The sequence below is a fragment of the Rhamphochromis longiceps genome, linkage group LG15, assembly GCF_057381845.1.
Source record: "Rhamphochromis longiceps isolate RC_006_pf linkage group LG15, R_longiceps_female_GT1.1, whole genome shotgun sequence".
Taxonomy (NCBI): domain Eukaryota; kingdom Metazoa; phylum Chordata; class Actinopteri; order Cichliformes; family Cichlidae; genus Rhamphochromis; species Rhamphochromis longiceps.
In genome coordinates, this window is record NC_140571.1 from 29,313,749 (window position 1) to 29,339,655 (window position 25,907).

Below are 25,907 nucleotides of genomic sequence, written 5' to 3' on the forward strand. Positions count from 1 at the left end.
GTAAAGCAATTAAACATGTTCAAATGTGCAGGTACTGCAGATTTCTGTGCAAAAGCCTTATGTGTGAATCAGTCGATGTTTTCATGTGTCCTTTGTGTGCTCCAGTCTCTTTAAAGTGCAAAGGCATGCAGGTTACATGAACTATAAGTTTTCTGTTGGTGCATCAAAGTGACATTTCACCCAGTGATGTTTAAGTAACTCATTCAAGGTGTTTCCGTCTTAGGTATCGATCTTACACACTGATCATTTCTGCACCAAAGCTTCTCTCACCACAGGCACGGCATACCTGGGAAAGGTCATTGAAAATATATTCCACAATAGGGATAGACATATGAATGCTGACTGTGCTGACAGAAATTGTTGTGAGAACAGTGGTCAAACATTAATGTGTAATATATTTGTTGAATACATATGTCTTTGCTGTGAAATGATACAAACAAAAGGAGTGCTGATTTCGTAATCTTCAAGCAATCTTAAGCTCAAAATAAGCAAAATTGCATTTCATGTAGTTGACCTTTTTTTTTTTGGAAAGAATGGAAAAGAATGACAGTTACAAATGTATTGTGCATGAAACAAATTCAAACGGGGTGATAGAGCCAGCTGCAGATGTGTGTCACAAGTCAATCTGGCTGTATAATAAACAGAAAAGAATGATCCCTGTTGTCTTTGCTTAATGACTGGTTTTAGTCTTTACAATCCACATTGCTGGCATTGGACCTTTCAACATAGTGGTGGGTAGTAGTAGTTCCATAACTATTTTTAGGAACAATTTAGTAAAGGTTTCGTTTTAACAAACACATTTCTTTTGAACTTGCCCAACGTTCTCAGTTTTTCAATGTTCAACATTTTCAGTTTTGTCCACATGATGGACAGAATGTAACTGTGTGCTTTCTGCAGATGTACTTCTTGCATTTCTGACAAAAAGTGCTTGTTTTAAAACATGAATAACTTCCTAACCTAGATTTAAAACAAAAGACCAATCGCCACACCTGAGTCACTGACTTTCTTGAATCCACTCACTTTCACAAGCTCCACTCAATCACACTGGCTCTGTTTATTACTAATCACTGTGTAACTGCTGTAAATTCACAGTAACTGTCATCTCCTTACAAATGTTTATTATATTAACCACACTTATACACTTATTTAACTACCAACTCTCCAGCCATGTTGATGGATTGCCTATATTGGCTGAAAATATTCATTTCCAGAGAAAAGACACAGGCAGACTATGCTTACAGGATGTGATGTGACAACACTAATGAAATATTGATGTGTCATATTTGTCCAAGGCGTATTTCATTGTTATGGAAAACAAAAATATTAAAATTATGACGACCAATTGAAGTGGTAATTTCTATGACTTTGTATATATAATTTGGCATTCCTTACTGATGTAGGCCAAAAATAAATACATGATATCATTTCATTCAGTTCAAAGGTTTATTTGCATGACGCACAAACAGACAGAATTGAAAGTTACAAATGCATCGTGCATGAAACGATTTCAAACGTGCTGCAGATGTGTGTCACAAGTTAATCTGGCTGTAGGCTGGGATGATCTGATATCCTCGTGTTGGTGTTGTTCCCAGACCATCATGAAAATGTTGTTCCAGGTTCAACATTGCAAGTGACCAATCATATTGGTGTGACGTTATTCTTTTGCACGCCAAGCCATTCGTGCATTTATGAAATTCCAATGTTGCAAGGACAATATCAATTCTGCTTACTGTTTATTAAAGGGTTACGGTTAGGGTTAGGGTCCGTTGATCGGCAGACAGAGGCGGTTTCACGCAGCTTTAGTACAGTTTTTTGTTTTACGCCGGTTTTTCCCGAAGTCGCAAAAGTATGACGTCACAACATTCTGATTGGTCACTTGCAATGTTGATCCTGGAACATTTAGTATGATGATCTGGGAACAACACCAACACGAGGATATCAGATCAACCCTGTAGGCTGTGGCACTTGGCCAGAGGTGGCGCTGGTTGACTCGACTCCACTGCGTGCAGTTTACTTTGTGTTCAAAGTAAACTGCACGCTTTAGTTGTGAAGCGAAACTGCTGAAAACGGAGTAATAAAACGTACGAGGGGAACGATAATGACGACAAGATTCTCCCGATTGTTTACTCTTGCTGTCCTGTGAACAGCATCGGCGGAGCATTAATTGTTTGCTGTTTTCGCGATCGCGTCGCGCATGAGAATATCACCAGGTAAACTCACGACATTTTAAAACATTTTGTTGTTCAACAGCATTAAGACTGACGGAGTGTGTTCCAGGTAACCTCACATATGTCACAGATGACACATTTGGCGTTTTTTCGCTGGTTTGTCGGTAGCAGCTCCTGAAACGCAAGTCTGCCACACATCTGTTCGACCAACGCCAGTTAATCTGCGATGCCAGTTAATCTGCGACGCCAGTTAATCTGGAACACCGGCTCTACGTGGACGGACAGCTCTACCGCCACCCTGGTATCACTCCGTGGCTGTATTGACTGCACACCAGATAAGAGTCCGCTACACCATAGGTATGGGCAGAAATCTGTGGCATCAGAAACTGAATTTGAATAAGTTAAATTTGAATTTGAATTGCTCAGATTGAATCTATGGGCAGAAATCTGTGGCATCAGAAACTGAATTTGAATAAGTTAAATTTGAATTTGAATTGCTCAGATTGAATCTGAATTGTAACTTGAATAAATGCTTTTGAAAACTGAATTTGAATTAGTCTAATTTGAAATTGAATTTATGGTTTGAAAATGATCATCACTAAATTGAAATTGCATTTTATATTTTGAAAATGAATTGATTTGCTTTGAAACTGCATTTTATCCTTTAAAAATTCAGCTCTCGAATAATTTCAGTTTCACTTCTCACCATTCAGTTTCAGTTCCAAAATTCAGTTTTTTGGAACTTACATCCGGTTCCGGTTCAAGCGCAGATTAATAGAACTACGTTTTACTAGCGGACCGAAAGTGTTACTGACGGGAATCTACAGCGTCTTGAGCTGAATTAAGACTTCAGAAGTCATTCGTCATGTCGAATGACCAGCGGATAAACTCTCAGGTTGGTAATAAATGTATTACATGTATAAGAACAAGCGTCATGTTAACAAATGATAGCCGTAAGGTAACTTTTATGCTTATTGTAGCTGTTAGCTAAAAACGCTAATTTAGCGTAGTTTGCCCTGAATTCAGCTTTGACAAACAAATATGATCGACTGTTTCTAGTAGAATTCCAAAGTTGTCATCTTGTACCCTCTCAGAGTACCCCCTCTGTATGCTTGCAGAGACCCCTACAGTAGGGAAACATGCAAAACGGTGTCCAAACCTTTGTATTTTAGCTTTATTTATGTCTTACACAGCATCCCAACTCTTTAGCTAACTTAATAACTTTAGCTAAAGTGAATAGTTAGTCTAATTCATTAGTGCAGCATTACTGGGTCACCTCTGTTTGAAGTGATATAATATGATATACAACTATCAGTGTTTAACTACCATAATAATTCTTAGGGTACTGAGTGCATGCTTAATTTGATTTTTTTTTTTTAAAGCATACTGCTCCATTACTATGTTTGACAGGCTGAAGTTGTCGGGTCACCTCCTAAATCGACCATCTTTTACAGGTGTTTTGTGCCAGAAATGGAGTGTCCACTGAAGACTGAAGATACTGAATCTCTACGCCTTGCCATTGATCCCTCTTGTGCCTTCATCTAGACAAGAGACATTAACTTAACCACTCTCACATGCTCTGTACCTACATCACCTTCCCTGACAGTCGTAGCTTGGCTGAGGGTGAAATTATAAGAATGTGTTATTTTGCAAAGTGCTCTCTAGGGTTCCTAAATAAAATATGGCATTGAGGTCATTTCTTTTGAATTAATCCCTTCTTCTGAAATATAAGAACCGCTCCTGGTTTTAATGGCACTTTGGATTTCCTTACTTTCTGTTCCACTTCCAAACCCAAATAGATGCTGACAAGCTGACACAGTAACATGGAAGAGGGAAAGACGTTGGAAAGGACTACTACAAATAAACTCAATGCCTAACAATGAAAAATGTAAAATAAGAACAACAACAATAATAATAATAATAATAATAATAAAGATAAAAGATGAAGTAACAAGTTTTTAGTTTTGTTTATTCCAAATGATCATCCAGATGTCTGTGACATGTGATGACAAACACCATAATGGAAGGCCTTAGTCATCACATGTTTAAACTCATCATATATTTTTGCATATGCTGAACAGGCAGTCAGACATGCTGTAACTGTGGGGTGGAAAACAGCATGAATACCATACGGCAGGGGTCTCAAACTCCAGTCCTCGAGGGCATGGAAAAGTTGCATGACACTGGTCCTTGAGGACTGGAGTTTGAGACCCCTGTCATATGGAATATGACAGGTGTGGTTGAACTGCATGAAGACTCTGAAGTTTCTCTTCTCTTCTGGCAGGACAGGAATGTGGCCTTGTCCTGTGAGCCACTGTAAGGATGTACTTAGAGTAGAACTGGACTGTTACTGGCCTCAGGCTCTTCACCCTTTTCAAAGACAAAGCAGTCATTTAGATAAAATATTAGATATTGTTTACCTGTAAATGCACAAAGTAAATTTTGAAATGTAATTATTGTCAAGAGTGAACAAGCACTGATAGTGTAATCTACAGCTGTTGCCAAACGTTTAGAGAATGAGAAGTGTTGTTTGTTTATTTACAAAGTTTGCTGTTTCAGTGATAGTTGTATATCACATTATATCACTTCAAACAGAGGTGACCCAGTAATGCTGCACTAATGAATTAGGCTAACTATTCACTTTAGCTAAAGTTATTAAGTTAGCTAAAGAGTTGGGATGCTGTGTAAGACATAAATAAAGCTAAAATACAAAGGTTTGGACACCGTTTTGCATGTTTCCCTACTGTAGGGGTTTCTGCAAGCATACAGAGGGGGTACTCTGAGAGGGTACAAGATGACAACTTTGGAATTCTACTAGAAACAGTCGATCATATTTGTTTGTCAAAGCTGAATTCAGGGCAAACTACGCTAAATTAGCGTTTTTAGCTAACAGCTACAATAAGCATAAAAGTTACCTTACGGCTATCATTTGTTAACATGACGCTTGTTCTTATACATGTAATACATTTATTACCAACCTGAGAGTTTATCTGCTGGTCATTCGACATGACGAATGACTTCTGAAGTCTTAATTCAGCTCAAGATGCTGTAGATTCCCGTCAGTAACACTTTCGGTCCGCTAGTAAAACGTAGTTCTATTAATCTGCGCTTGAACCGGAACCGGATGTAAGTTCCAAAAAACTGAATTTTGGAACTGAAATTGAATTGTAGAACTGAAACTGAATGGTGAGAAGTGAAACTGAAATTATTCGAGAGCTGAATTTCTAAAGGATAAAATGCAGTTTCAAAGAAAATCAATTCATTTTCAAAATATAAAATGCAATTTCAATTTAGTGATGATCATTTTCAAACCATAAATTCAATTTCAAATTAGACTAATTCAAATTCAGTTTTCAAAAGCATTTATTCAAGTTACAATTCAGATTCAATCTGAGCAATTCAAATTCAAATTTAACTTATTCAAATTCAGTTTCTGATGCCACAGATTTCTGCCCATATAGTCAGACCTCAGAGCATCTCGCCACGCATTTTTCTTATCTTTATTTACAAACAAATAATGTGTTTCCATTTTCCCCACCCGTCTAAGCGAGACACACAGTGTACATCATTCGCCATACATACACAACTATGGCCACACTAAGGTTTGTCACATGGAATGTGCACGGAGCTGGCTCCATAGAAAAAAGGTTAAAAATATTTAACCAACTTAAAAACCTGTTGTTTTATTACAAGAGACTCACAGGCCGGTCACAGGTTTGAATAAATGTAAAACACCTGAGTGTGGCATCTACCTGACTGCAATCTGGAAATATTAAATATTTAGGTATCAATATCTCTCCTAAACTTGCAGAATTAACAAAATTAAACCACGTCCCACTTTTAAAGACAGTAGAAGGCGATCTGGCTAGATGGAAATCTCTACCCATATCACTTATGGGAAAGGTTGCTGCTATAAAAATGATGGTCTTGCCAAAAATAAACTATTACATCTTTGCAGGAGGTCTCCTCTCTACAGGAGCTCACTCTACAGGTGGGGGAGAGATATTGGAGACGTGGAGAATGACTCAACCTGGGCGTCTATTGTCTTGTGTAGTTTGGGAGATGATTGGATGATGGGGTGGGTGCAGTTTTCTCTGGGGTGGAGTCGGGTGGGCTGCCCCAGACTCTGTGGGGCTGGGCGGTGCTGCTGCTGCGGCCCCGTTCCGGATGGGCCTGGGCCCCCTTGCCACTGGATTCGCCACTGACGCCAGGTGAACTCCAGGAAGCCCTAATAGGTATGCCCAATAATAAGGCTCCAGGTCCAGATGGCTTTCCAGCAGAATTTTACAAAGAATTCTGGACAATTCTAGCACCAATTTTTCACAGAATGTTGCAGGAAATCAAAGAAAATGGGAGACTACCACCAAATATGAACTCTGCAAATATTAGTCTCATACTAAAACCAGGGAAAGACCCTGTATTTCCTTCAAGCTATCGTCCAATATCCCTTATTAATGTAGACCTTAAAATAATCTGCAAAGAGATTAGAGAAAATACCCCCCTTTTTAATTCATCCTGACCAAACTGGTTTCATAAAAGGCAGGCACTCATCAACAAATACACGTAGACTACTTAATTTAATAGACTATTCATGCAGTAAAAATACTGAAACCATAATATTGTCTCTTGATGCAGAAAAGGCGTTTGACAGAGTTAACTGGAAATTTCTATTTGCAATTTACACAAATTTGGTTTTGGAAAGTCTTTCGTAAGTTGGTTGAAAATATTATATAATTCCCCAACAGCTTGTGTCAGAACAAATGACCAAACATCCTCCAGCTTCTGTCTCCTAACTGGCACCAGTTAGGAGACAGAACTGGTCAAAATCTACAGTTCTTCCGATTAATTGCTCCTTCCATAATTTGCCGCTATAGGTATCAATATCTCGTTTTGCATACAGGTATAACAGAATAGCTTTAGTGTTTTTGTTTTGTTTTTTTAACTTGAGTATTAACTTATATAAAAAGCAGGTATCGGACATAAACAAGTGGTATCGTGCCATCTCTACAAAGGACCAAGGATAAAGGAGGACTAGATCTGCCTAACTTTAATCACAACTTTTTAGCCAACAGGCTTCAGTTCATCTCTAGATGGTTTAAACACACCTTCTTAGATGAACCCTGGATAGATGTAGAACAGGCACTATGTAATAATCTAGAAATTTCAGACCTACCATTTATCAGCTCAAACATCAAACGACATAAATGCTTTAAAAGCATCAACATCAGCTCTTCTCTAACAGCATGGTGGGAGTTTCTAAAAATAACAGAGTCTTCATTAATCCCATGCAAACGTACACCTATCTGGAACAATAGATAGAACAATAGTTTGACAGACTAGTTATACAATATGGGATCTACAAGAAAAGATTTTTGGAATATCAACAAATTAAATCCATTGTAAAAAAAGAAATGTAATCCCGGTGAAGCTGAATTACAAACACCACCAAGTGTGGTACAATTTTTTTAATCTAAAACCCCCAAATTATTGTCTAAAATATACAGAACACTTTCTAAAATAGATGAATCAATATCCCTTCCTATTGCAAAATGGAAAGTGGATTTATCGATCATCTTAGATATGTTTAAAAACCTTTCAAGGGATCAGAAATCCCAGTTTCCAATTAATGCAATACAAAATATTACATAGAGTGCACTATACTGGTCATAGGATGTTCAAGATGGGCTTTATGTCTTCTAACAACTGCTTACACTGTCAAGCAAATACACCGGACAATTATATCCACACTCTTTGGTTCTGTCCACCAGTTCAGAAGTTTTGGCGCAAGATATGTGAAGACTTATCAAAGTGTCTGAAATGTAACATTCCAGCCTCCCCTTTAGTGTGCTTGCTGGGCAACTTGGATGAGGTCACTACAGAAAGAAACAGCCCACATTGTCTATGCATTACCAAGAAAATGGTCCTCATTAACTGGAAAAATAATCTTAATTCTAAAAACCTTCTGATAGATCACATTAGCCTTGATACAGCCTCTGCCATCACATTTGATCAATCCCTCTGGGCTCCTTTGATCAGCTTCATCACCTAGTGGGGGTGGGGGGTCATGGTTTGGTCCTGCGTTCACTATTGTGGTTGATATGGGGGTAGGGATGGCCTTAGGGCGTCTGGGGATTCCCTAGGGACTTTTTCCCTGGAGGGCCTAACACGGGGGTTGTGGCCATGACCTGGTTAGGGGCTCTGGTGGCTCTTAGGCTACATTCACACTGCAGGTCTTAATGCTCAATTCCGATTTTTTTGATCAAATCCAATTTTTTTGTCTGCTTGTTCACACTACAAATAAAATGTGACAGCAAACGCACTCTAGTGTGAACCCTCAAAGCAGCTCGCATGCGCAAAAGAAGAGGTCACACACGACGCACTCTGGTTAGACCCAGACCACACACTATTGTTTGACTGATGACCCTTAATATAAAGACTTGTTTCGGACTTTACGTTTCCCAATTTTTCTTTAAGTTATAAAGTTATTTTGTTATTTACATATGGCCTAATAATAATCCTTATTGCTGTTTTAGAGAGAAGTGGTGCTTCAAAGGATAGTTGCAGATTTCTGTCAGAATGTGGAGATAATACAGTACAAATAAAATGTTCACGTTTCTCCAACGTTGTCTTCCCAACAGTTTCACTAACATCTACACTGGATGGCCAGGAAGCGTTCGCGATGTCTTATCGGGCGCATTTCCGGCGCTGATAATTGGCATCTGTCTTGTGTCAGTGACATAAAAGACGGATTTAATGCGGCATGACCATTCAAACAGCAGTCGCTTTCAGATATGTATTGGATTCAGTAGCACATATGAAAGTGACCCAGGTCGGATTTGAAAATATCGGATTTGTGCTGTTCACACTGTCATACCATGATCGGATATGGGTCGCATAGGGTCAAAAAAGTCGGATATGATGCGCTTTCGCGTGCAGTATGAATGTAGCCTTAGATGGTGTTTTCCTTGTAGCTGCGTACAGCAAACATGGGGGAGGGTCTGTGCTGGCGGACGTTGGTTACTGGCCTGGTAGCCTGGCTGCCCCTGGGTGGGTCCGGGACGGGCTTGGAGGCTTGTGGTTCTGGGGGTGCTCCGCCCCTGGGCTGGGGCTCTCTGGCTGGGCCTTGGGTCCTGGTTGTTGTGTTGCCGGGGTGGTGGGCGGGTGCATCAGCCCAACTGTAGGGCTCTCTAAATGGCCTGTATTTATATAGCGCTTTACTAGTCCCTAAGGACCCCAAAGCGCTTTACATATCCAGTCATCCACCCATTCACACACTGGTGATGGCAAGCTACATTGTAGCCACAGCCACAGCCCCAGCCCCTCCCTTTCTTCCCTCCCCATCCTCAGCTGCCTCCCTCTTCCCAATCCACCACACACACGCAGGACTTGGGGTGCAGGTGTGTCACCAGGGTGCAGGGGAGGCACTCCCCCTCTGCCCCCTTCTGGCCGCCTGTCCCTCAATTTTAATCCGCAACCTACACAGCAAATTCAAAAGTGTTAAATGTTTTGGTGTTAATAGTCTCCTTGCAAAAGTAGAGTTAATTTTACTCTAAGTAGAGTCACATTCTTTTAATGTAACTCTGAGGTGTAAAATGATAGTAGTTAAAATCGAGTGTTAAAAATGAGTGTTTCTCTGTCAAATCTGGAGGTGTTAAAATGGAAACATTAACTCTTGACCTCTTAACTCTGAACTCCTAGAGGGGCTATGACACCAACAGAGTAAATTCACAGACTCCGCCCCCAGCACGGCTCCAATCGAAGCTGAAGTGAAGCCGTTTCAGAACATTTTGCTCTACATATTTGAGTTGTTTGCCATGCTTGGTAAGTCATTTTTTCAAAGATTGTTTCAATTATTATTAGCTTTTACTTCTGTGGCTCTTTGGAGTTGAGACAAAGCTGTGTGAAAGGCATTAGCCATGTTGCTCGCTGATAGCATAATATTCTGTTTTAGCTAGCTGAAAGGTATTGTTTGCGGGCAAATACCACAGCCTTGAAAAAAAGCTTGCATGTGAATTTTCAGTCAAACTTTTGGTCAAATACACCTAAAACAATGTCTAGAATGTGAAATGTTGGTATAATGGTGCTACTTGAAGCCTGAAAACGATCGCCCATAAAAAAAACAAAAAAACGAGCAAACAGCAGTAGCAGGCGTCCTGACTGGATTCTAAGTTAGCATCGATCCCTCCAGAGTTTTGTGCACACGGTTTAGGTAAAAATGAAAAAGGTTGAGGTTTTACATTTAGTTCAGTATTACCTGTTGCCTGTGTCCTTGTCTTTTGGGAAAATACTTTACACAAGTAATGGCTCAAAGAGGATTCCTTTTTTTTTTTTTACTGTGCTGCAATTGTTTACTGGATTATTTGTGCCATTAATTAGTGTCAACTAATTTTTATTCGATCTCCGCACAGGATATGCTTGTGAAGATGGAATATGGGGGAGAGCAGAAGTGCGTTGAAGTTCCACAAAGTGATGAATGAAGGACATGCATATTGTATTGAAGAAATAAGTGTTGAGAATGCTGTTATTTGCATTTACCATGTCAGACCTTTTGATAAACAAAATTCTAATGAAAGTGAGAACATGTACACTGCCAGTAGCTGATGCCCTCAGACGTTGGTGTGTTGGTGGTTCTTGGTGTCTGGGGCTGGGCGCTCATGTATGTACCAACTCACTCCTGGTGGCCGATTGGCAGGACCTGGCGACTGTGGCCCGGCTGGGCCCCTTCCGGTGGGTGGGGTACCCTCAGGCCTCTGGGCCTGAGGCCCGGTCCTCTCTGGCACAGCTGGCTGCCTGCAGAGTCCGCAGGCACGTCACTGCAACCCCCTCTGGCCTCTGCTCCGTGGCTGCTGGGTGACCTCTCGTTTGGGGCTCTCCTCAGCTCTTCCCAGGAGGGTGGCACAGTTGCCCCCCTGGTGGTCCTCCATGGGTCCTCGTATTCTGGGACCTCTGGATGTCTGGGGCCTGGATCTCCTCCATACCTGCTTCATGCCCTGGGGGACGGTGCTGTGGCTCCCCACACTTCCTAGCAGATCGTTACATGGAGAAACCTTTTGAATTCAAGCATGCCGATCCACACAGGTGTACACACGGGTTTTCACAGACACACACTTCACCTTTCTTGGCTGCTACCTCAAAGCACATTGTGCGCTGTCGGTCTTGCGTACTGCACAATAACATGTCATATTTAGTATCGACTGTTATCTGCTGTTAGCTACTTTATTGTGATTGTGTTGTATTTATTATGTTGTTTTTTGTTTGTTTACTCTTCTGTTTTTTCTTATCCCCATACAGGTGATCCAGGTGTTTTGTTTTGTTTTTTTCTTCCCGCCTTTCTCACCATCTCTTCTCCCCTCTATTTTTCTTTCTCTCCCTCTCTTTCTTTCATCCTTCCTCCTTCTATCCCCCAGTCATGTCTGTCCCGTCTGTAACAACCGAAAATCAAATCAAATAAATACATAAAACTGGACAGTCAGAACCAAGATCGTCTGGTTCTGAGACCAGAAAAACTCGTCACCACTGTCAGTTTCTTTATTGTGAAGGAATGTTTGTCTTATTGTTTTCTTTGTATTGAAATACAGGATCAACAAACACACACAATTACATACACACACACAGCTGGTTTTAACGTCAATACAAAAGCGTCTAAAAACCTCAGTAGGAGGATCAATAAAAATGATCACGGATCAATTAAAGGGCAAATAAAAACCGATCAGTAACTCATTCCCTTGACACTGGTTATTGATCTGTGAGATATGGATCAGCTGCCTTGGCTCTGGAGCCTGGATGGAGTTTCTTCAGTTGGGTCAAAAGGTCAGCAAGCGGAGTCAAAAGATCTCCTCCTCATCTGCATCACAACCGTAATCTGGATGACGCAAATCAATAAAATCAATGAAATCAATCAATGTTACTGTAATGATTTTGAGAATAAAAGTCTGGACTAACCTCCCACCAGCTGCAGAGCGCTAACACACTCCTCCTCCTCCTCCTCTTCCTCTTCCTCCTCCATGGGGGATGGAGCAGTTGGGAGGGTGGGGCTTGTTTCTGCTGCAGAGTCAAGGGGTGGGTTGGACTCAGTCTCTGCTGGTGTTTCTGTTTCTGTAACCACTGTGACTGTTCTCTCTACCTGAAAGATTAACATCAGGTAAACCAGGTAAGAGGGAGTAACAGGTACGAGAGGTGAGGAAGGACACACAGGTGAGACATGCAAGGAGGATGCGCACCTGATGAGCTGTTTTCTTCTTCTTTGGTGTGGAGGAAATGAGGTGGCGGAACCTGAAAGAGCAGGAGAGAGAACATCAGGATAGCGTGGAGGACAGGTTGAAGAATATTCATTACTGATGACAGGTTATTGAGAGATCAGATCAGTTGAGATACCTCTTGCCCATAATGCTGGTGTTGGCTGCAAGGTCTTGGTTACTGTCACTGGTCTTCCTGCGCCGGCGGCGGTTGAGTCGTTTTCGTGCTACGGTGGTATCGGGGGTGTGGTCGGGGGACCTGGTCGGACTTCCTGTTCCTCGGTTAAGATCTCTAAGGACATCGTAGTTGATCTTACTGGAGATCTTCTTCTTCTCTAACATTCTCTCAATCGCCTCGCCCGCTGTCAATGCCTCGATCTGGTCCCGCTTCTTAGACTTCTTCTTCTTCTGACAAAATATTCACCACATGGGGTCACAGATTAGGTGGGTGGAGCTTCAGGTGAGGCTCTTGAGTGGATGCTGGTTTCACTCACCTTCTCCTTGTAGGTGCCCTCCTCCTTCTCTTTGTTTATCCGCTCCTGTTTCTCTGGAAACACAAAAACAAATCAATCAGAATCAGTAATCAATAACACCCATCAATGATTGCTGATGAGCACCTTTCTGCTCCTTCAGGTATTCGGCGTTCTGCTTCATCCACAGCTCCGTCTTCACCTGAACCTCCTTCTCATTTAGGATGTACTGTATCACACAGAACAGGCCAATCAGAAAAGAGCACGTGCAGTTGGGTCCTTTCACAGTAAAAGTTGCTCAGGTATCTTTGTACCTGTAGAACTGTGAACTGACCTTATCGATCTCTTGATCATCAATACCTTCCAGGTCCAGCTCCTCGCTCTGTGGGTGGTCACCTGAAGGTAAACGCAGAGCTTGATTTCTAACTGCCCTATGATCTAATGGTGATGTCACCATTCTGTTACAGTCGTTATCCTCACCGAGATCTTTCTCGCCACTCTCTGATGTGTCCGAGGTCTGGAAAGTCTGCTGGAGGCTCAGGCTGGCGGCGCTTGGCAGTTTTCCCAGAATGGAGGTCAGAGAGGCAGCCTGACGGTGTGGTCCCATCGACTCCTTCTCTGGCTCTGCCACCGGATCTCCCTTCATGCCACGTACCTCCTCCTCCTGGATCACCTGACACAGGAAGTCCTCAGTCAGGTGGTGGGTGGCCGCTTGTAATTCCACATCTTCGCTCTCAACCTCCTCGGGCTCTGATGGCATTGACAAAACCTCGCCGTTGTCCTCGGGGTCTGAAAACAGAAAAGGTGGGAGCAGCTGAGTGACTGTGTGGGCATGGTGAGACAGTCAGGTAACCCAAAGAACTGACCAACTTCTTTGGTGTAAGCGGCGTAGATTCCTCTGAGTTTGGGCCGACTCTTCTCCAGCTCGGTTTCAATCTCGTCTTTGTAGCAGCTGATCTCTCCTGATGATGACAGGAAATGCACTGTGATTCAAAGATTCAATACGTAACCCCCTCTCATCTGAGGCAGCCCACCCAGGTAAAAAAGACAAACTGACCTTCGACCTCATCCAGTTTCTTAGCCAGCTCCTGCTCTAACTGCAAGAAACCAGGAAGCACAGAGTGGTTAGCTAATTGGACACCTAGCTGCTGCAGCCAATCAGAGACAAAGATGTACCTGCTGCATTTTGGCTTTGTGCTGTGCAGCAGTGAATGAGGGGGGGTCGCACTCCTGCTCCAGATCTACTCTCATGAACTCATCAATGGTCAGCTGACTGGTGGGCGTGTCCTCAAACTCAGTTAACCTGCAGGGAGGGAAAGGCGCTGAGATCTGCTTCCTGTTTTGGTGGGGGTCAGGTGTATTCAGGTGTTTGTGGGGCTCACCTCTTCCTCAGTGTGGTCTGGCAGACCTTCACCACGCCAATCACGTCCTTCACTGAACGCCGAAACTTATGCATCCGAGCTGCTACCAGGAGTGCTGAGGAGGAGGAAGAGAAGGAGTGTTAATGTCTGCTTCATGCACATTGCCGCTGACGTTTGTTGCTATAGTGACAAATTCCAGGTTGCACCTGCTCCACAGAGTCCAGAGGGTCGGCGTCCTGTGTGCATCCAGTCCCTCTTCATCCTCTGTACAAGACGAAGAGCCGTCATGGAAACCTCATGAGTCTTCGCCCCAAACTCCAACATGTGCGCAAAGCGAGGAATGTACAGACAGGGGTCTGAGGAGGGGAAGGAGTGCTTCAATGTTAATAAACGTGGCCACACAGGGTCAAAGTTCATCAGCAGGCAAAAGATCGCTTTTTTGTTGTGGCATCAGCAGAGATTTATAAACAGTATTCAAACTTAAGTTCAACTTAAGTTAAAGGCCTTGTGTCCAGCTCCGCCCACTACATTTACTGTTGACTGTTAAATCCAGAACTGAATCAGCTTTCTGGGATTTCTTTACCTGAATGATTGAATCCGCATCAGGGCTCTGTAAGTTAGCTGTGAGTTACACTGATCACACATCATATCAGAGACTGCAGAAACTATGTGGGAGATTCCCCTCATGACTGCAAACCCTCAATAATCACCAAGGATACTGAAATTACACCGCACGTGAGGTGTGTTCACACTATCCCAGTGTTCAGCATCCACTGAGCCGCTTCTGCACTCAGAAGCTGCATTTCCGTGTGTGTGTGTGTGTGTGTGTGTGTGTGAGTGAGAGAGACTGCTTGTTAACACGCTTAGTATTTTTTTTTCTTCATAACAGTGGCTTGGACACAGACATCACCACACACTGTACGTAGCAAACATAAACATACGGACACACTTCCGTGTTTGGTGTTCATGAAAACATTTGCGGTTGCTCGATGGCTGCGTTCTTTTCCCGCGCTCTGCTGCCCTCTTGCAGTGCGGAGCGGTGGTGAAGGCGGTACTACAGTGTAAGATGGCGGCCGGAGGCAGGCTGCAGCGATCTGCTCGTTTTTAACGTTTACAGCGGAAGGACGCGGGGACGGCAGACGTCACACAGGTAACCCGCATACCAAAGCTCCATGACACGCGCCACAGGTCCAACGCTGAGAATCTGGTACGTGATCGGTACTCAGAGCTGTGATTAGTGATGATCGATTGTTACTGGACAGAGACCCGATCTCCTGTTCGCTGAAGATAAACAGATGTGGTGGGCGTGGCTTTCTGGGCCACACTGATGTTAATAATAACAGCGGTCTGCTGAATCCACACCTCTGCGGGTTAGATACTGTTTATTAGCTGGATCCATGTTAGTGATCAGAGATAAATGACCGCAGCGCAGACAGGTGAAGCATTACAGACCGCCTTAGTAAACACACCTGGACACCCTCAGATGAATGATATCAGCGATCAGATAATCCAGATTATGATGAGCCTGCAGCTGCTGTCAGTTGTCTGTGCTTTAGGACAAAGGAGACGCTCTGCTGTCAGATAATCTGGATCATAATCTCTGTGGATCATAACATCCCGCTCTCTCTGACCCACAGCAGGCTGCGATGCTGTGACTGCTGACTCTGCCTGCTTTCTGAGGAGGACATGGCAGCTGAGCTGTTCTCCACCAGTCTCCCTCAAGACGAGGAGGTGGAGGTTCTGGAGGTGAAGAAGAGCTTCATTCAGGTGAGCGACCTGCAGCTGACTGCCGAAGACATCTGTGGAGACAGCGGCATTGCCGCCTCACAGCCAAATAACCATGACGGGAACCCGGAGGAAACAGACAGCTGGCAAGCTTCCCACCCCACCCTCAGAGAAAGGTAAAAAAAAAAACCCCCAAAAAAACCCCCACCACCAACAACCACAAGCAGTCAGAGAGATAAACAACAACAATAAGAGGACAACAAATTGACTATGCAGACATTGCTTCTTTTTCATCTAAAGGACATTAAAATGTTTGTTGCTAACACAGCCCCAACACAAAGCCCCATCCAATTCAATGTTAATTTTACAGTCCTAAATTACAACAACTGTTGCCTTAAGGTGCTTTATATTGTTTAAGTAAAGTGACTAGATGTTACAATCCCATATCAGGGATTGTAACATCTAGTTTCACAAAAAAGAAAGAGAAAACCCCATTAATCATATGACCCCCTATGAGTAAGTGCTTTGGTGACAGTGGGAAGAAAAAATTCCCTTTTAACAGGAACAAACCTCTAGCAGAACCAGGCTCACAGAGGGGTGACCATCTGCTGGTGGTGGTCAGAGGGCCCGGTGGCGCCAGTGTCCGGCAGCCTCGCCTCTGTCAGTGCGCCCCAGGGTGGCTGTGGCTACAATGTAGCTTGCCATCACCAGTGTGTGAATGTGTGTGTGAATGGGTGGATGACTGGATATGTAAAGCGCTTTGGGGTCCTTAGGGACTAGTAAAGCGCTATATAAATACAGGCCATTTACCATTTTACCATTTGCTGTGAACAGCTGGGGATGAGTGGAGGTCAATGTTATCCAGTTTCATGGATAGATAAAGCTGTGTCATCTGCATAGCAGTGAAAATGTATGCTATGTCTCTTGATGATAACAGAACCCTCATCAATTGTAACCTTCACTAAAGCTGTTTCTGTGCTGCGATGAGCTCTGAAAACTGACTGAAACTCTTCAAATAAGCCATTCCTCTGCAGTTGATGTGTTAGTTCTTTGACAACTACTCTTTCAAGAATTTTTAATATGAAAGGAAGGTTGGGGATTGGCCTATAATTAGCTAACACCGGTGGGTCTAGAAATGGCGTTTTAGGCAACGGTTTAACTACTACCAGCTTGAAGGCCTGTGATACATAGCTGATTAATAGAGATAGGTTGACCATATTTAAGATTGAAGCATTAATTAATGGCAGGACTTCTGAGCAATCTTGCCATTCCTGCATGTCCTCATGTGTTGAAGTTCAGGCTCTGGCTGCTGGGCTGGGGTCTGCATACATTCAGCTTTATCATCATTCTGCATTTTTGGCTATGTTAGCTACTAAGAAATGTGATGTGCTAACCCGAGTCTGTTGTTGTCCTTGTACTTTGCTGTTGTCTGTTGATTATGTTGTGTGGCTGCAGGAACGCTCTGATGTTCAACAATGAGCAGATGGCTGATGTCCACTTCATTGTCGGTTCTTCAGGAGAGACTCAGACAGTGCCTGCTCATAAGGTACAGAACCTGTTCCCACTGACACTTTGATCCAGAGCATACGGTTTGATGCTGTGGTCCAGATTCTAATGGATTCCTCTGTATGGCAGTACGTCCTGGCGGTGGGCAGCTCGGTGTTTGGAGCCATGTTTTATGGAGATCTGGCAGAGGGACAGTCTGTGATCCAGATCCCTGATGTTGAGCCGGCTGCTTTTCTCATCCTCTTAAAGTGAGTCAGAAATCAAGACCAGGCCCACTGTTAGTGAATTAGCAGCAAGCAGAGTCCTGAAAGTAGTCTCCTTCACTCGGATGACCCCCAGCTTTGCATTCTGCCTCATGTGGAGCTACAGCTGCCTTTCTAGTGTGCCTCATTGGGCTAGGATAGAAGGATAAAGGCTAGGATAGCAATGGAATCAGAGAGGCACAGGCTTCACAGAACTACAATCTGAGAAAACGTTGTCTGACAGAAAAAAATTATTACAAAACATAAAAAGTTTTGTTAGTATCCTGAACACTTGACTCCTGAACGTGACTATGAAATCTTTTTCAGTGCAGATCTGAGTACCGCCATTAGTGTTTCGACCAAATTGAAAAGTGTTCTGTGGCAGGATCTGAGGTAGGGTGGAGGTTTGTGGTGGGACGTGCTTAAAGACTGTAGACACCGTGGGCTGGGCAGAAGGAGTTCAGCTCCAGTGATTTTGTTTCTTGAAGCAGGATTTGGTTGAAGGGACAGGAGAGTAAGGCAGGCGTTGTAGTTTATGGTGTAGCTCGAGAAAAGGGACCACAGACCAGATTTCACAATCCATCATGTTGATAACATTGAGGTAACTTCTGTTTCTGCTCCACTGTGGTGGTACACAAACCCACTACAGTCAGCTATGGATGCCGCGTGTTGTACAATTTTTGTCGAAACATGACCTCATCCTACTATTTTCTCTATCTCAGGTACATGTACAGCGATGAGATTGAGTTGGAGGCTGATACCGTGCTCGCCACGCTATATGCTGCTAAGAAGTATATTGTCCCTGCTCTGGCGAGGGCCTGCGTAGCCTTCTTGGAGACGAGCCTTGAGGCAAAGAATGCCTGTGTGCTGCTGTCTCAGAGTCGGCTGTTTGAGGAGCCGGAACTGACGCAGCACTGCTGGGAGGTGATCGACGCTCAAGCCGAACTCGCTCTGCGCTCTGAAGGTTTCTGTGAGATCGACTTGCTCACGCTGGAGATAATCCTGCAGAGAGAAACACTCAACACCCGCGAGATCGTGGTGTTTCAGGCACTGCTGTGCTGGGCGGCGGCAGAGTGTCGGCGGCAGGGCTTGACAGTGAACCCCAGGAATCAACGCACGGTGCTTGGTAAGGCCCTGTACCTGGTCCGATTCCCTTCCATGACACTGCAGGAGTTTGCAGATGGGGCAGCGCAGTCGGATGTGTTGACGCTCAAAGAGGCCCACGACGTCTTTCTGTGGTTCACTGCTACCAACAAACCCAGGCTGGAATTCCCCACTGTGAAGCGGGCGGGGCTACTGCCACAGAGGTGCCACCGCTTCCAATCCTCAGCCTACCGGAGCAACCAGTGGCGCTACAGGGGGCGCTGTGACAGCATCCAGTTTGCCGTGGATCGCAGGATTTTTGTAGCTGGACTTGGTCTGTACGGTTCCAGTGGTGGGAAGGCAGAGTACGTTGTGAGGATTGAATTGAAGAGGCAGGGAACTGTTCTAGCCCAGAATCTCAACAAGTTTCTGTCAGATGGGTCAAGCAGCACCTTCCCGGTGTGGTTCGAGCACCCGGTGCAGGTAGAGCAGGACACCTTCTACACAGTCAGTGCCGTCCTGGACGGAAACGAGCTGAGTTACTTTGGCCAGGAGGGGATGACTGAAGTGCAGTGTGGGAAAGTGACCTTCCAGTTCCAGTGCTCATCAGACAGTACCAATGGCACTGGGGTGCAGGGGGGGCAGATCCCAGAGCTCATCTTCTACTGTTGAACTGGACCCAGGGATTCAGCCAACAGGCAGGAAGTCGGAGCCTGGAGCTCAGATTCAATCAACGGACCTGGCAATTGGAAATTGGCAGCTGATTGAACAATGCCGTGGACCTGAGAGCTGATTGGCTGTCAGGTTTTTAGAAGTGTTTGGTGTATATTAAAGTCTCCTGAATATTTGAGAAAATGAATAAAGGAAGTTGTAGTTTTTCTGCTGCTGCCACTAGATGTGGCTATGTGGTCTCACACTAGGGATGGGTACCGGTGTCCGGTGCCATGATGGCACCGGTTCTGACATAAACGGTAGTAACCAGACCGAAAAGCAGCGCACATTTCGGTGCTTTATTTCGGTGCTTTTTTTTCCTGAGCTGTGATACACTTCTAGCCAATCATTTTACGTTTCCGAGGATAGTAGGCGGGGCCAGGTACGTACGTTCTGTTAGAGCAGAGCTACAGATTAAAAATGTCCAAGGCGAAGCGGTCAAAAGTCTGGCTGTACTTCACAGCAAAATATGAAAACTCAGCAGCCTGCAACAAGTGCTTTAAGCTGATACTGTGATACTGTCAAAGGAGGTAACACCAAGAATCCGATTAAACAGCTGGCGACGCATAGCGTTTTTTTTAAAAGCCGAGAAATGCGCCGTATTTGATAGCTTGCTGCGAGACCTCACACCGTGCACGTCGGGTGGGTTGCCAGTTATCGGACCCGGAGCAACATCCCCCAAACACCCGAAGAATAGAGTCCTGGCCCCTAGCCCTGCCAGTGTAGCAGAAATGATGACGGATGATGATGGCAGCAGCAGCAGCCGCCGTTCTTCTCTGCGTGAGTAGCTTGTTGTCCGTGTGTAATTTACGTTGAGTAGGCTAACCACGTTATTACATTAATGCATGTAAGGTGAACTAGCAAACATCATCATAGCTACATGCGGCTGTCTTCTTGTTTGATGGCAGATACTCCCTTCACCCTGGCCAAAAAGGCTAAAATGACCAAAGAAAAAGTGGGAAACAGTTAAACACGAGAGGTTTTTGGACAAAGTTTGTGTTTTTTCCATTGTTTAAGCACTGCTTCCAGCCAAGAGTGATGCCATATATGCCACATAGCTGCAGAAAAGGCTAACATTGTTATCTTTTTACAAAAAAAACCAGCTGAACATGAGAGGTTTTTGGACAAAGTTTGTGTTCTCCATTCTTTAAGCACCGGTTCGAGCACCGTTTAAGCACCGGCACCGTTTCAAAAGTACCGATTTGGCACCGGTATCGGATAAAACCTAAACGATACCCATCCCTATCTCACACTGTGGGGGATTTTCAACTTTTTTTGTGCTGTGGATAATGAATTTTACTTGTTGTGTTCAAGGTCACACGTGTAAAACGGAAATAAAAAATTTGAATGCAACAACAAATTATTTCAAGCCTGTATTCAGTAGAAAAGCATTGCAGACAAAAAATATAAAGTTGAAACTGATAAATGTGATTGGTGTTTTTTTTTTTTTTATTTACAGTTTATTTCTGGATGTCAGCACATGTTGCACATGTTTATCACACTTTAAATCATCTGTGAGACTGCATTCTCTGCTTTTCCAGTGTTGTGTGCTTTAAATAAATACAATGAGTAAATAGCTCACCAATGGCGGGAGCATTGATGCAGAGCTCACGAGCCAGCAGCAGGAAGGTCTTTCCCAAGATGTAGACATTTACCTGGACACACAGCATAGAGCTCACACCTTAATGACACCACTGAGATTCCACTGAGAGTAGCTGAGGCTCGGTCTTACCTGCAGCAGATCGCTGAGGTCCAGCAGCATGTCTGAGGCTTGTATAAGGAAAACCAGGAGATGAAAGGTCAGAATGAAGCCTGTAACCTCTGTGTTTTTATCACGTTTGTGTTTGATTTAAAATTGTAAATCACTGGTTCCAGGTGTTTCTGATCACCTTAAACAGCAGAACATCTGCAGCACATTAGGGTGATGGACATCTGAATGTACCGCTGATGGATCAGTTCCTGTGACAAACCTGCATCCACCTGCAGCTGATGAAAATCTGATGTCTTTCTCCTCATACCGTATTTTCACGACCATAAGACGCACTGTACTAAAAGGCGCAGTCTGTTATGTGTGCCATTACTGTATTTAACACACACATAAGGCGCACTGGATCATAGGGCGCATACAAGTACTGTATGCATATTTAAAAATAAAGCGGGAGCAAACCTGAGTTCGGTACCTTACTCACATTTCTGTTACCGGTAATCGTCATCATCAACAACACACAAGCATACAAGTGTGCATATTTAAAAATAAAGCAGGAGCAAAACAAAGTTTGGTACTCACATTTTTATTACCAGTAATCGTCATCATCAACAACATACAAGCATACAAGTGTGCGTATTTAAAAATAAAGCAGGAGCAAAACAAAGTTTGGTACTCACATTTTTATCATCAATCAAACCCATCGAAGTCCTCATCCTCTGTGTCTGAATTGAACAGCTGCGCTAAATCTCCATCAAACATGCCAGGTTCACTTTCTTCACCGTCAGAGTCACTTTCCGTGCCGTGCGGCTCCTCGGAAATGATGCCGGCTTTTGCGAAAGCTCGAACAACAGTGCCAGCAGACATGTTAGCCCAAGCATCTACAATCCATTGGCAAATTGTGGCGTAACTCGCCCGGCGCTGCCTTCCACTCTTGGTGAAACTGTGGTCCCCATCGGTCATCCATCGCTCCCAGGCCGCTCGCAGTCTTACTTTGAACGGGCGGTTCACACCGATGCCCAGCGGTTGGAGTTCCTTTGTCAGGCCTCCCGGAATGACAGCAAGCTCACAGTTCATTTGTTTCACTAGTTTTTTCACATCGGCTGTGAGATGGGCACGCATAGAGTCACAGATTAAGAGCGATGGTGATGCGTGGAAAAAACCACCTGGTCTCCTTACATACACCTCCCTCAGCCACTCTTTCATCATTTCCTCATCCATCCAGCCCTTTTCATTTGCCTTAATTATGATTCCTGCTGGAAACTTCTCTTTAGGCAAAGTCTTTCGCTTAAAAATCACCATAGGCGGCAGTTTCTGTCCATTAGCATGGCAGCCAAGCACAACAGTAAAAGAAGACTTTTCATACCCCGTTGTGCGTATCGCTACCGTGCTGGTCCCCTTCTTCTCCACAGTGTGACTCACCGGGATGTCAAAAGTGAGCGGGACCTCGTCCATGTTTGTGATGTGGCTGGGCTGGATGTTTTTGTCGCCGATGTGTTTGCTGCGGAAGATGGCCAGCTTTTACTTATAATCCGCTGGAAGTTGCTGCGCTACCGTAGTCCTGGTCCGGATAGAAAAATGGCACCGTTTCATAAAACGAAAGCACCAAGACGGACCTCCTTGGAAATGTTCAATGTTCATCTCTTCAGCTAGTGAAACTGCTTTTAGCCGAATGGTGACCGTCGAAACGCTTCTCCCGCTCGTTCTTTGCTCGATGATCCACCGCTCGAGTCTTTCCTCCAACTCGGGCCACCTCGCCTTATGTCCGCGGAAACTCAGCTGCGTTTTCTTGACCTGCCGGAGCTTGTTTTCTAGCTTCCTCCATTTGCAAACCATCGATTCGTTAATCTTAAATTCTCTCGCGGCTGCTCGATTTCCATGTTCCTCCGCATAGCTGATGGCCTTCAGTTTAAACTGTGCTTCATAAGCGTGTCTCTTTGCCATTTTCAGGGTTGTTAAAACAACGATGTTCCACATAATGCACATACCTGTCCTTTTATACAGGTATGTGCGATTGTCCGGTATATACGATCAACGCTCACACTTCACCCTTTAGCGTTCTCATGGTGTTCTCTACTACGTCCTCCTTACAACACACAGGGCGCACTGCGCTATAGGGCGCGCCGTACTTTTTGAAGAAAATCTAAGACTTTTAAGTGCGCCTTATGGTCGTGAAAATACGGTAGTTTTAAAAGAGGAGATGAGCTGCACACCTGAGCTACAGGTGAGGAAACCAGTTCAGTGGTTCACCTGGCTGCATGTAAACTGACTGTAGGCCATCGCGGTTTCAGAGTTCAGGTTTGTCTCGGCAGTTTGCACATGCTCAGTGGGTCAGAGTGGTTGCTAGGATACGTGGCGTGCCCTCAGTGCGGCACACAAGGTAGAGGCAGGCAGCGATGACGTGCTCTGTCTTGCGGCCCCGGGTCAGGTGTTTGCTGACGACTAGCTTGAAGAAGTTGAAGGCGGTGTCGAGGCAGTGCTGGTTGAGCTGCAACTGACTGCCCAGCTGCTGGATCTGACGCTTACCTGCACACACACAGGCTCGTTACACCTGTGGCTCACCTGGACACCCTGCCCCCAAACAGTCAAAGGACTCACCGTTCTGAAGTGTCTGGGCTCGCGACTCTTTACCAACGCTGGTGTGGAAACCAGAACCAAGAAGTGGCGCTTTAACGGGACCTGATGGGCAGACAGAAAGACAGCTGTTCAGAGGACTTTGACTTTTGACACTGTAGTTGCTGCAGAGCATTTTGGGTAAAGACAGGTTAGTGTTAGACACTCATCACAGGCATGAAGTCAAAGTTGAGTGTTCATTCTAGGGTGGAATGATTGTATAGCAAACGTGTTTACTGACTTTAAAAATTCAATTCAATTTTATTTATATAACGCAAAATCACAACAACAGTCGGCTCAAGGCACTTTATATTGTAAGGCAGACCCTACAATAATACATACAGAGAAAAAACCAACAATCATATAACCCCCTATGAGTGAGCACTTTGGTGACAGTGGGAATGAAAAACTCCCTTTCAACAGGAAGAAACCTCCAGCAGAAGCAGGCTCAGGGAGGGGTGGCCATTTGCCATGACCACTTGGGGTGAGAGAAGGAAGACAGGATAAAAGACATGCTATGGAAGAGAGACAGAGATTAATAACAAGTATGCTTCGGTGCAGAAAGGTCTATTAACACATAGTGACTGAAGAATACTCAATGCATCATGGGATGATGGACATCAATTAATTACAACGAGGGGAATGCTCAGGTGGACATGTTTCTGATTCTGGATGAGAAGCTTTGAAACACAGCGACTTGTTTCTCATGATGTTTTCTTCTAAAACGTGGCACTAATTAAATTACCTGAACTGGTCAGAGAGACGTCCGAAGCCTGCTTGAGCTGTATCTGTGAAACCTGGATGGACTTCAGCAAACTCACATGGTCTCTGAAACTTGCTGATGCTGCGGATTACCAGCCCTTCCTGTTTCACCCTAAACCACCCTAACCTGCCTCTGTTGGAGTCTCACCATCAGCAGACACAAACTGTCCCACGGCGGACGACACGCCTCCGCTTCCCTCCACAAACTGGACCTCGGACACGATGATGTTGTCCTCCAGAACCGAACCACAGCTGGTGCACACGGCGCTGCCACGAGCCTGGTCCACGTCAATATCAGACCCCCCGCAGGTCCTGCACACCCGGGAGCTCATGGTGGAGGTCAGAGGTCAGCAGTCCCTGAGGTGGAGAGACCGGTTAAATATTAAACTTTCACATGACGATGAGTATGAAGGTCAACACAGGAAACAAGTCACTGTCATGTGTAGGATAGCTCCACTGTACACTCACTGATGATGACTCATACAACATTTCAGCCAGTCATATGTCTCCATCTCCTCCTATGTCACACCAACCCTCTGCATGTCCTCCTTCACTACATGGACGACCCTCTACCACTACCTCTGCTTCTCCATGTTCACCTTCCACCTTGTCTCCCTCTCATTCACACTCATGTATTCTATCTTGCTTCTACTCTTTCATACCTCCACCTGCTCCCTAATCTCACCTCATCTGCAGACATTATCATCCACAGTGACCCCAGCCTGACCTCATCTTTCAGTGTGTTCATTACTACTGCAAACAAGAAAGAGCTCAGAGCAGATCCCTGATTCACTTTCACCCCCACCTTCATCCACCTGTGACTGCAGACATTAATGATTACAGACAGCAGACAGTGTGTGTGTGTGTCTTAAAGAGGATTCAAAACTCTGTGATTCAAACTTGGGTGACTCTTATTGGTTGCAGCTGTTACCTGTTTACATGTATGAAACAGTCTGATTGGCTCAGCTCAGAACAAATCTGATCAGCAGATCACTTTTAGTTAGACCTTTTCCTACTTCCCTACACCACCACACATCACATCCTGTTCTCTGTGAATTTGTTGGATACTATTTAACTCCACCTCTTTGGCTTGCCTCCTTATGCAACACATGGAAGAGAACATGGAAGCTGTGAGTTAAGAAGACTCTGCTTAACTTTTGATAGATTGCCGTAAATGGAAAGGGATATTTCCTCACTTGAATGCATGGTTGTGTTACATCAGAGCCCTTTATTGTTAATTTTGAAGAAATTGAAACACTAAGATGGTAAGTTGCTGTTATCCTGATGTTAAAATCAAGATGACTGTTCTCTCTAAGTTGCCTACTG

The 25,907-nt window shown here is 44.3% G+C and overlaps 3 protein-coding genes and 1 long non-coding RNA gene across 13 annotated transcripts in view; 3 read left to right on the forward strand and 1 right to left on the reverse strand.

Annotated features, from left to right (window-relative positions):
• Positions 1–11,627, forward strand: part of LOC146652899 (activator of 90 kDa heat shock protein ATPase homolog 1-like) — a 30,118-nt gene extending 18,491 nt beyond the window's left edge. For both annotated transcript variants that reach the window (XM_085381314.1, XM_085381313.1), the window contains one exon: positions 11,460–11,627. In XM_085381314.1, the coding sequence (XP_085237440.1) occupies positions 11,460–11,627 (168 nt within the window). The remainder of the gene's footprint in view (positions 1–11,459) is intronic.
• On the forward strand, positions 1,512–11,449 carry LOC146652900 (uncharacterized). Of its 3 annotated transcripts, none has more exons than XR_014907499.1 (4): positions 1,512–2,210; positions 2,337–2,525; positions 9,867–9,989; positions 10,577–11,449. It is a non-coding gene; the product is annotated as an uncharacterized LOC146652900 (long non-coding RNA). The 3 variants fall into 3 exon arrangements; XR_014907500.1 differs by having other exon boundaries at positions 2,340–2,525; XR_014907498.1 differs by having other exon boundaries at positions 1,535–2,525.
• A 55-nt stretch (positions 11,628–11,682) lies between the features above and the next one.
• The window catches only part of LOC146652901 (transcription factor IIIB 90 kDa subunit-like), a 15,003-nt gene continuing 778 nt past the window's right edge, over positions 11,683–25,907 (reverse strand). For 2 of the 6 annotated variants that reach the window (XM_085381301.1, XM_085381300.1), the window contains exons 2-19: positions 24,730–24,938; positions 23,805–23,885; positions 23,559–23,732; positions 21,234–21,265; positions 21,084–21,156; positions 14,441–14,590; positions 14,256–14,349; positions 14,050–14,176; positions 13,931–13,970; positions 13,740–13,835; positions 13,354–13,662; positions 13,208–13,269; positions 13,021–13,102; positions 12,898–12,950; positions 12,543–12,811; positions 12,389–12,440; positions 12,111–12,287; positions 11,683–12,030 (exon numbers count right to left, since the gene is read on the reverse strand). In XM_085381301.1, coding sequence (XP_085237427.1) covers positions 11,980–12,030; positions 12,111–12,287; positions 12,389–12,440; positions 12,543–12,811; positions 12,898–12,950; positions 13,021–13,102; positions 13,208–13,269; positions 13,354–13,662; positions 13,740–13,835; positions 13,931–13,970; positions 14,050–14,176; positions 14,256–14,349; positions 14,441–14,590; positions 21,084–21,156; positions 21,234–21,265; positions 23,559–23,732; positions 23,805–23,885; positions 24,730–24,913 — 2,106 coding nt within the window. In that variant the 5' untranslated portion in view covers positions 24,914–24,938 and the 3' untranslated portion in view covers positions 11,683–11,979. Of the gene's footprint in view, positions 12,031–12,110; positions 12,292–12,388; positions 12,441–12,542; positions 12,812–12,897; positions 12,951–13,020; positions 13,103–13,207; positions 13,270–13,353; positions 13,663–13,739; positions 13,836–13,930; positions 13,971–14,049; positions 14,177–14,255; positions 14,350–14,440; positions 14,591–21,083; positions 21,157–21,233; positions 21,266–23,558; positions 23,733–23,804; positions 23,886–24,729; positions 24,939–25,907 lie in introns of all 6 variants that reach the window. The other 4 variants (XM_085381302.1, XM_085381304.1, XM_085381303.1 and 1 more) reach the window with 4 other exon arrangements.
• Positions 14,841–21,056, forward strand: LOC146652902 (BTB/POZ domain-containing protein 6-B-like). Of its 2 annotated transcripts, none has more exons than XM_085381310.1 (5): positions 14,841–15,441; positions 15,872–16,135; positions 17,415–17,505; positions 17,595–17,713; positions 18,430–21,056. In XM_085381310.1, exons 2-5 carry the CDS (start codon positions 15,921–15,923, stop codon positions 19,460–19,462), a joined length of 1,458 nt encoding a protein of 485 aa, XP_085237436.1. In that variant the 5' UTR covers positions 14,841–15,441; positions 15,872–15,920; the 3' UTR covers positions 19,463–21,056. The 2 variants fall into 2 exon arrangements, with proteins under 2 accessions (XP_085237436.1, XP_085237435.1); XM_085381309.1 differs by having other exon boundaries at positions 14,841–15,384; positions 18,430–21,055.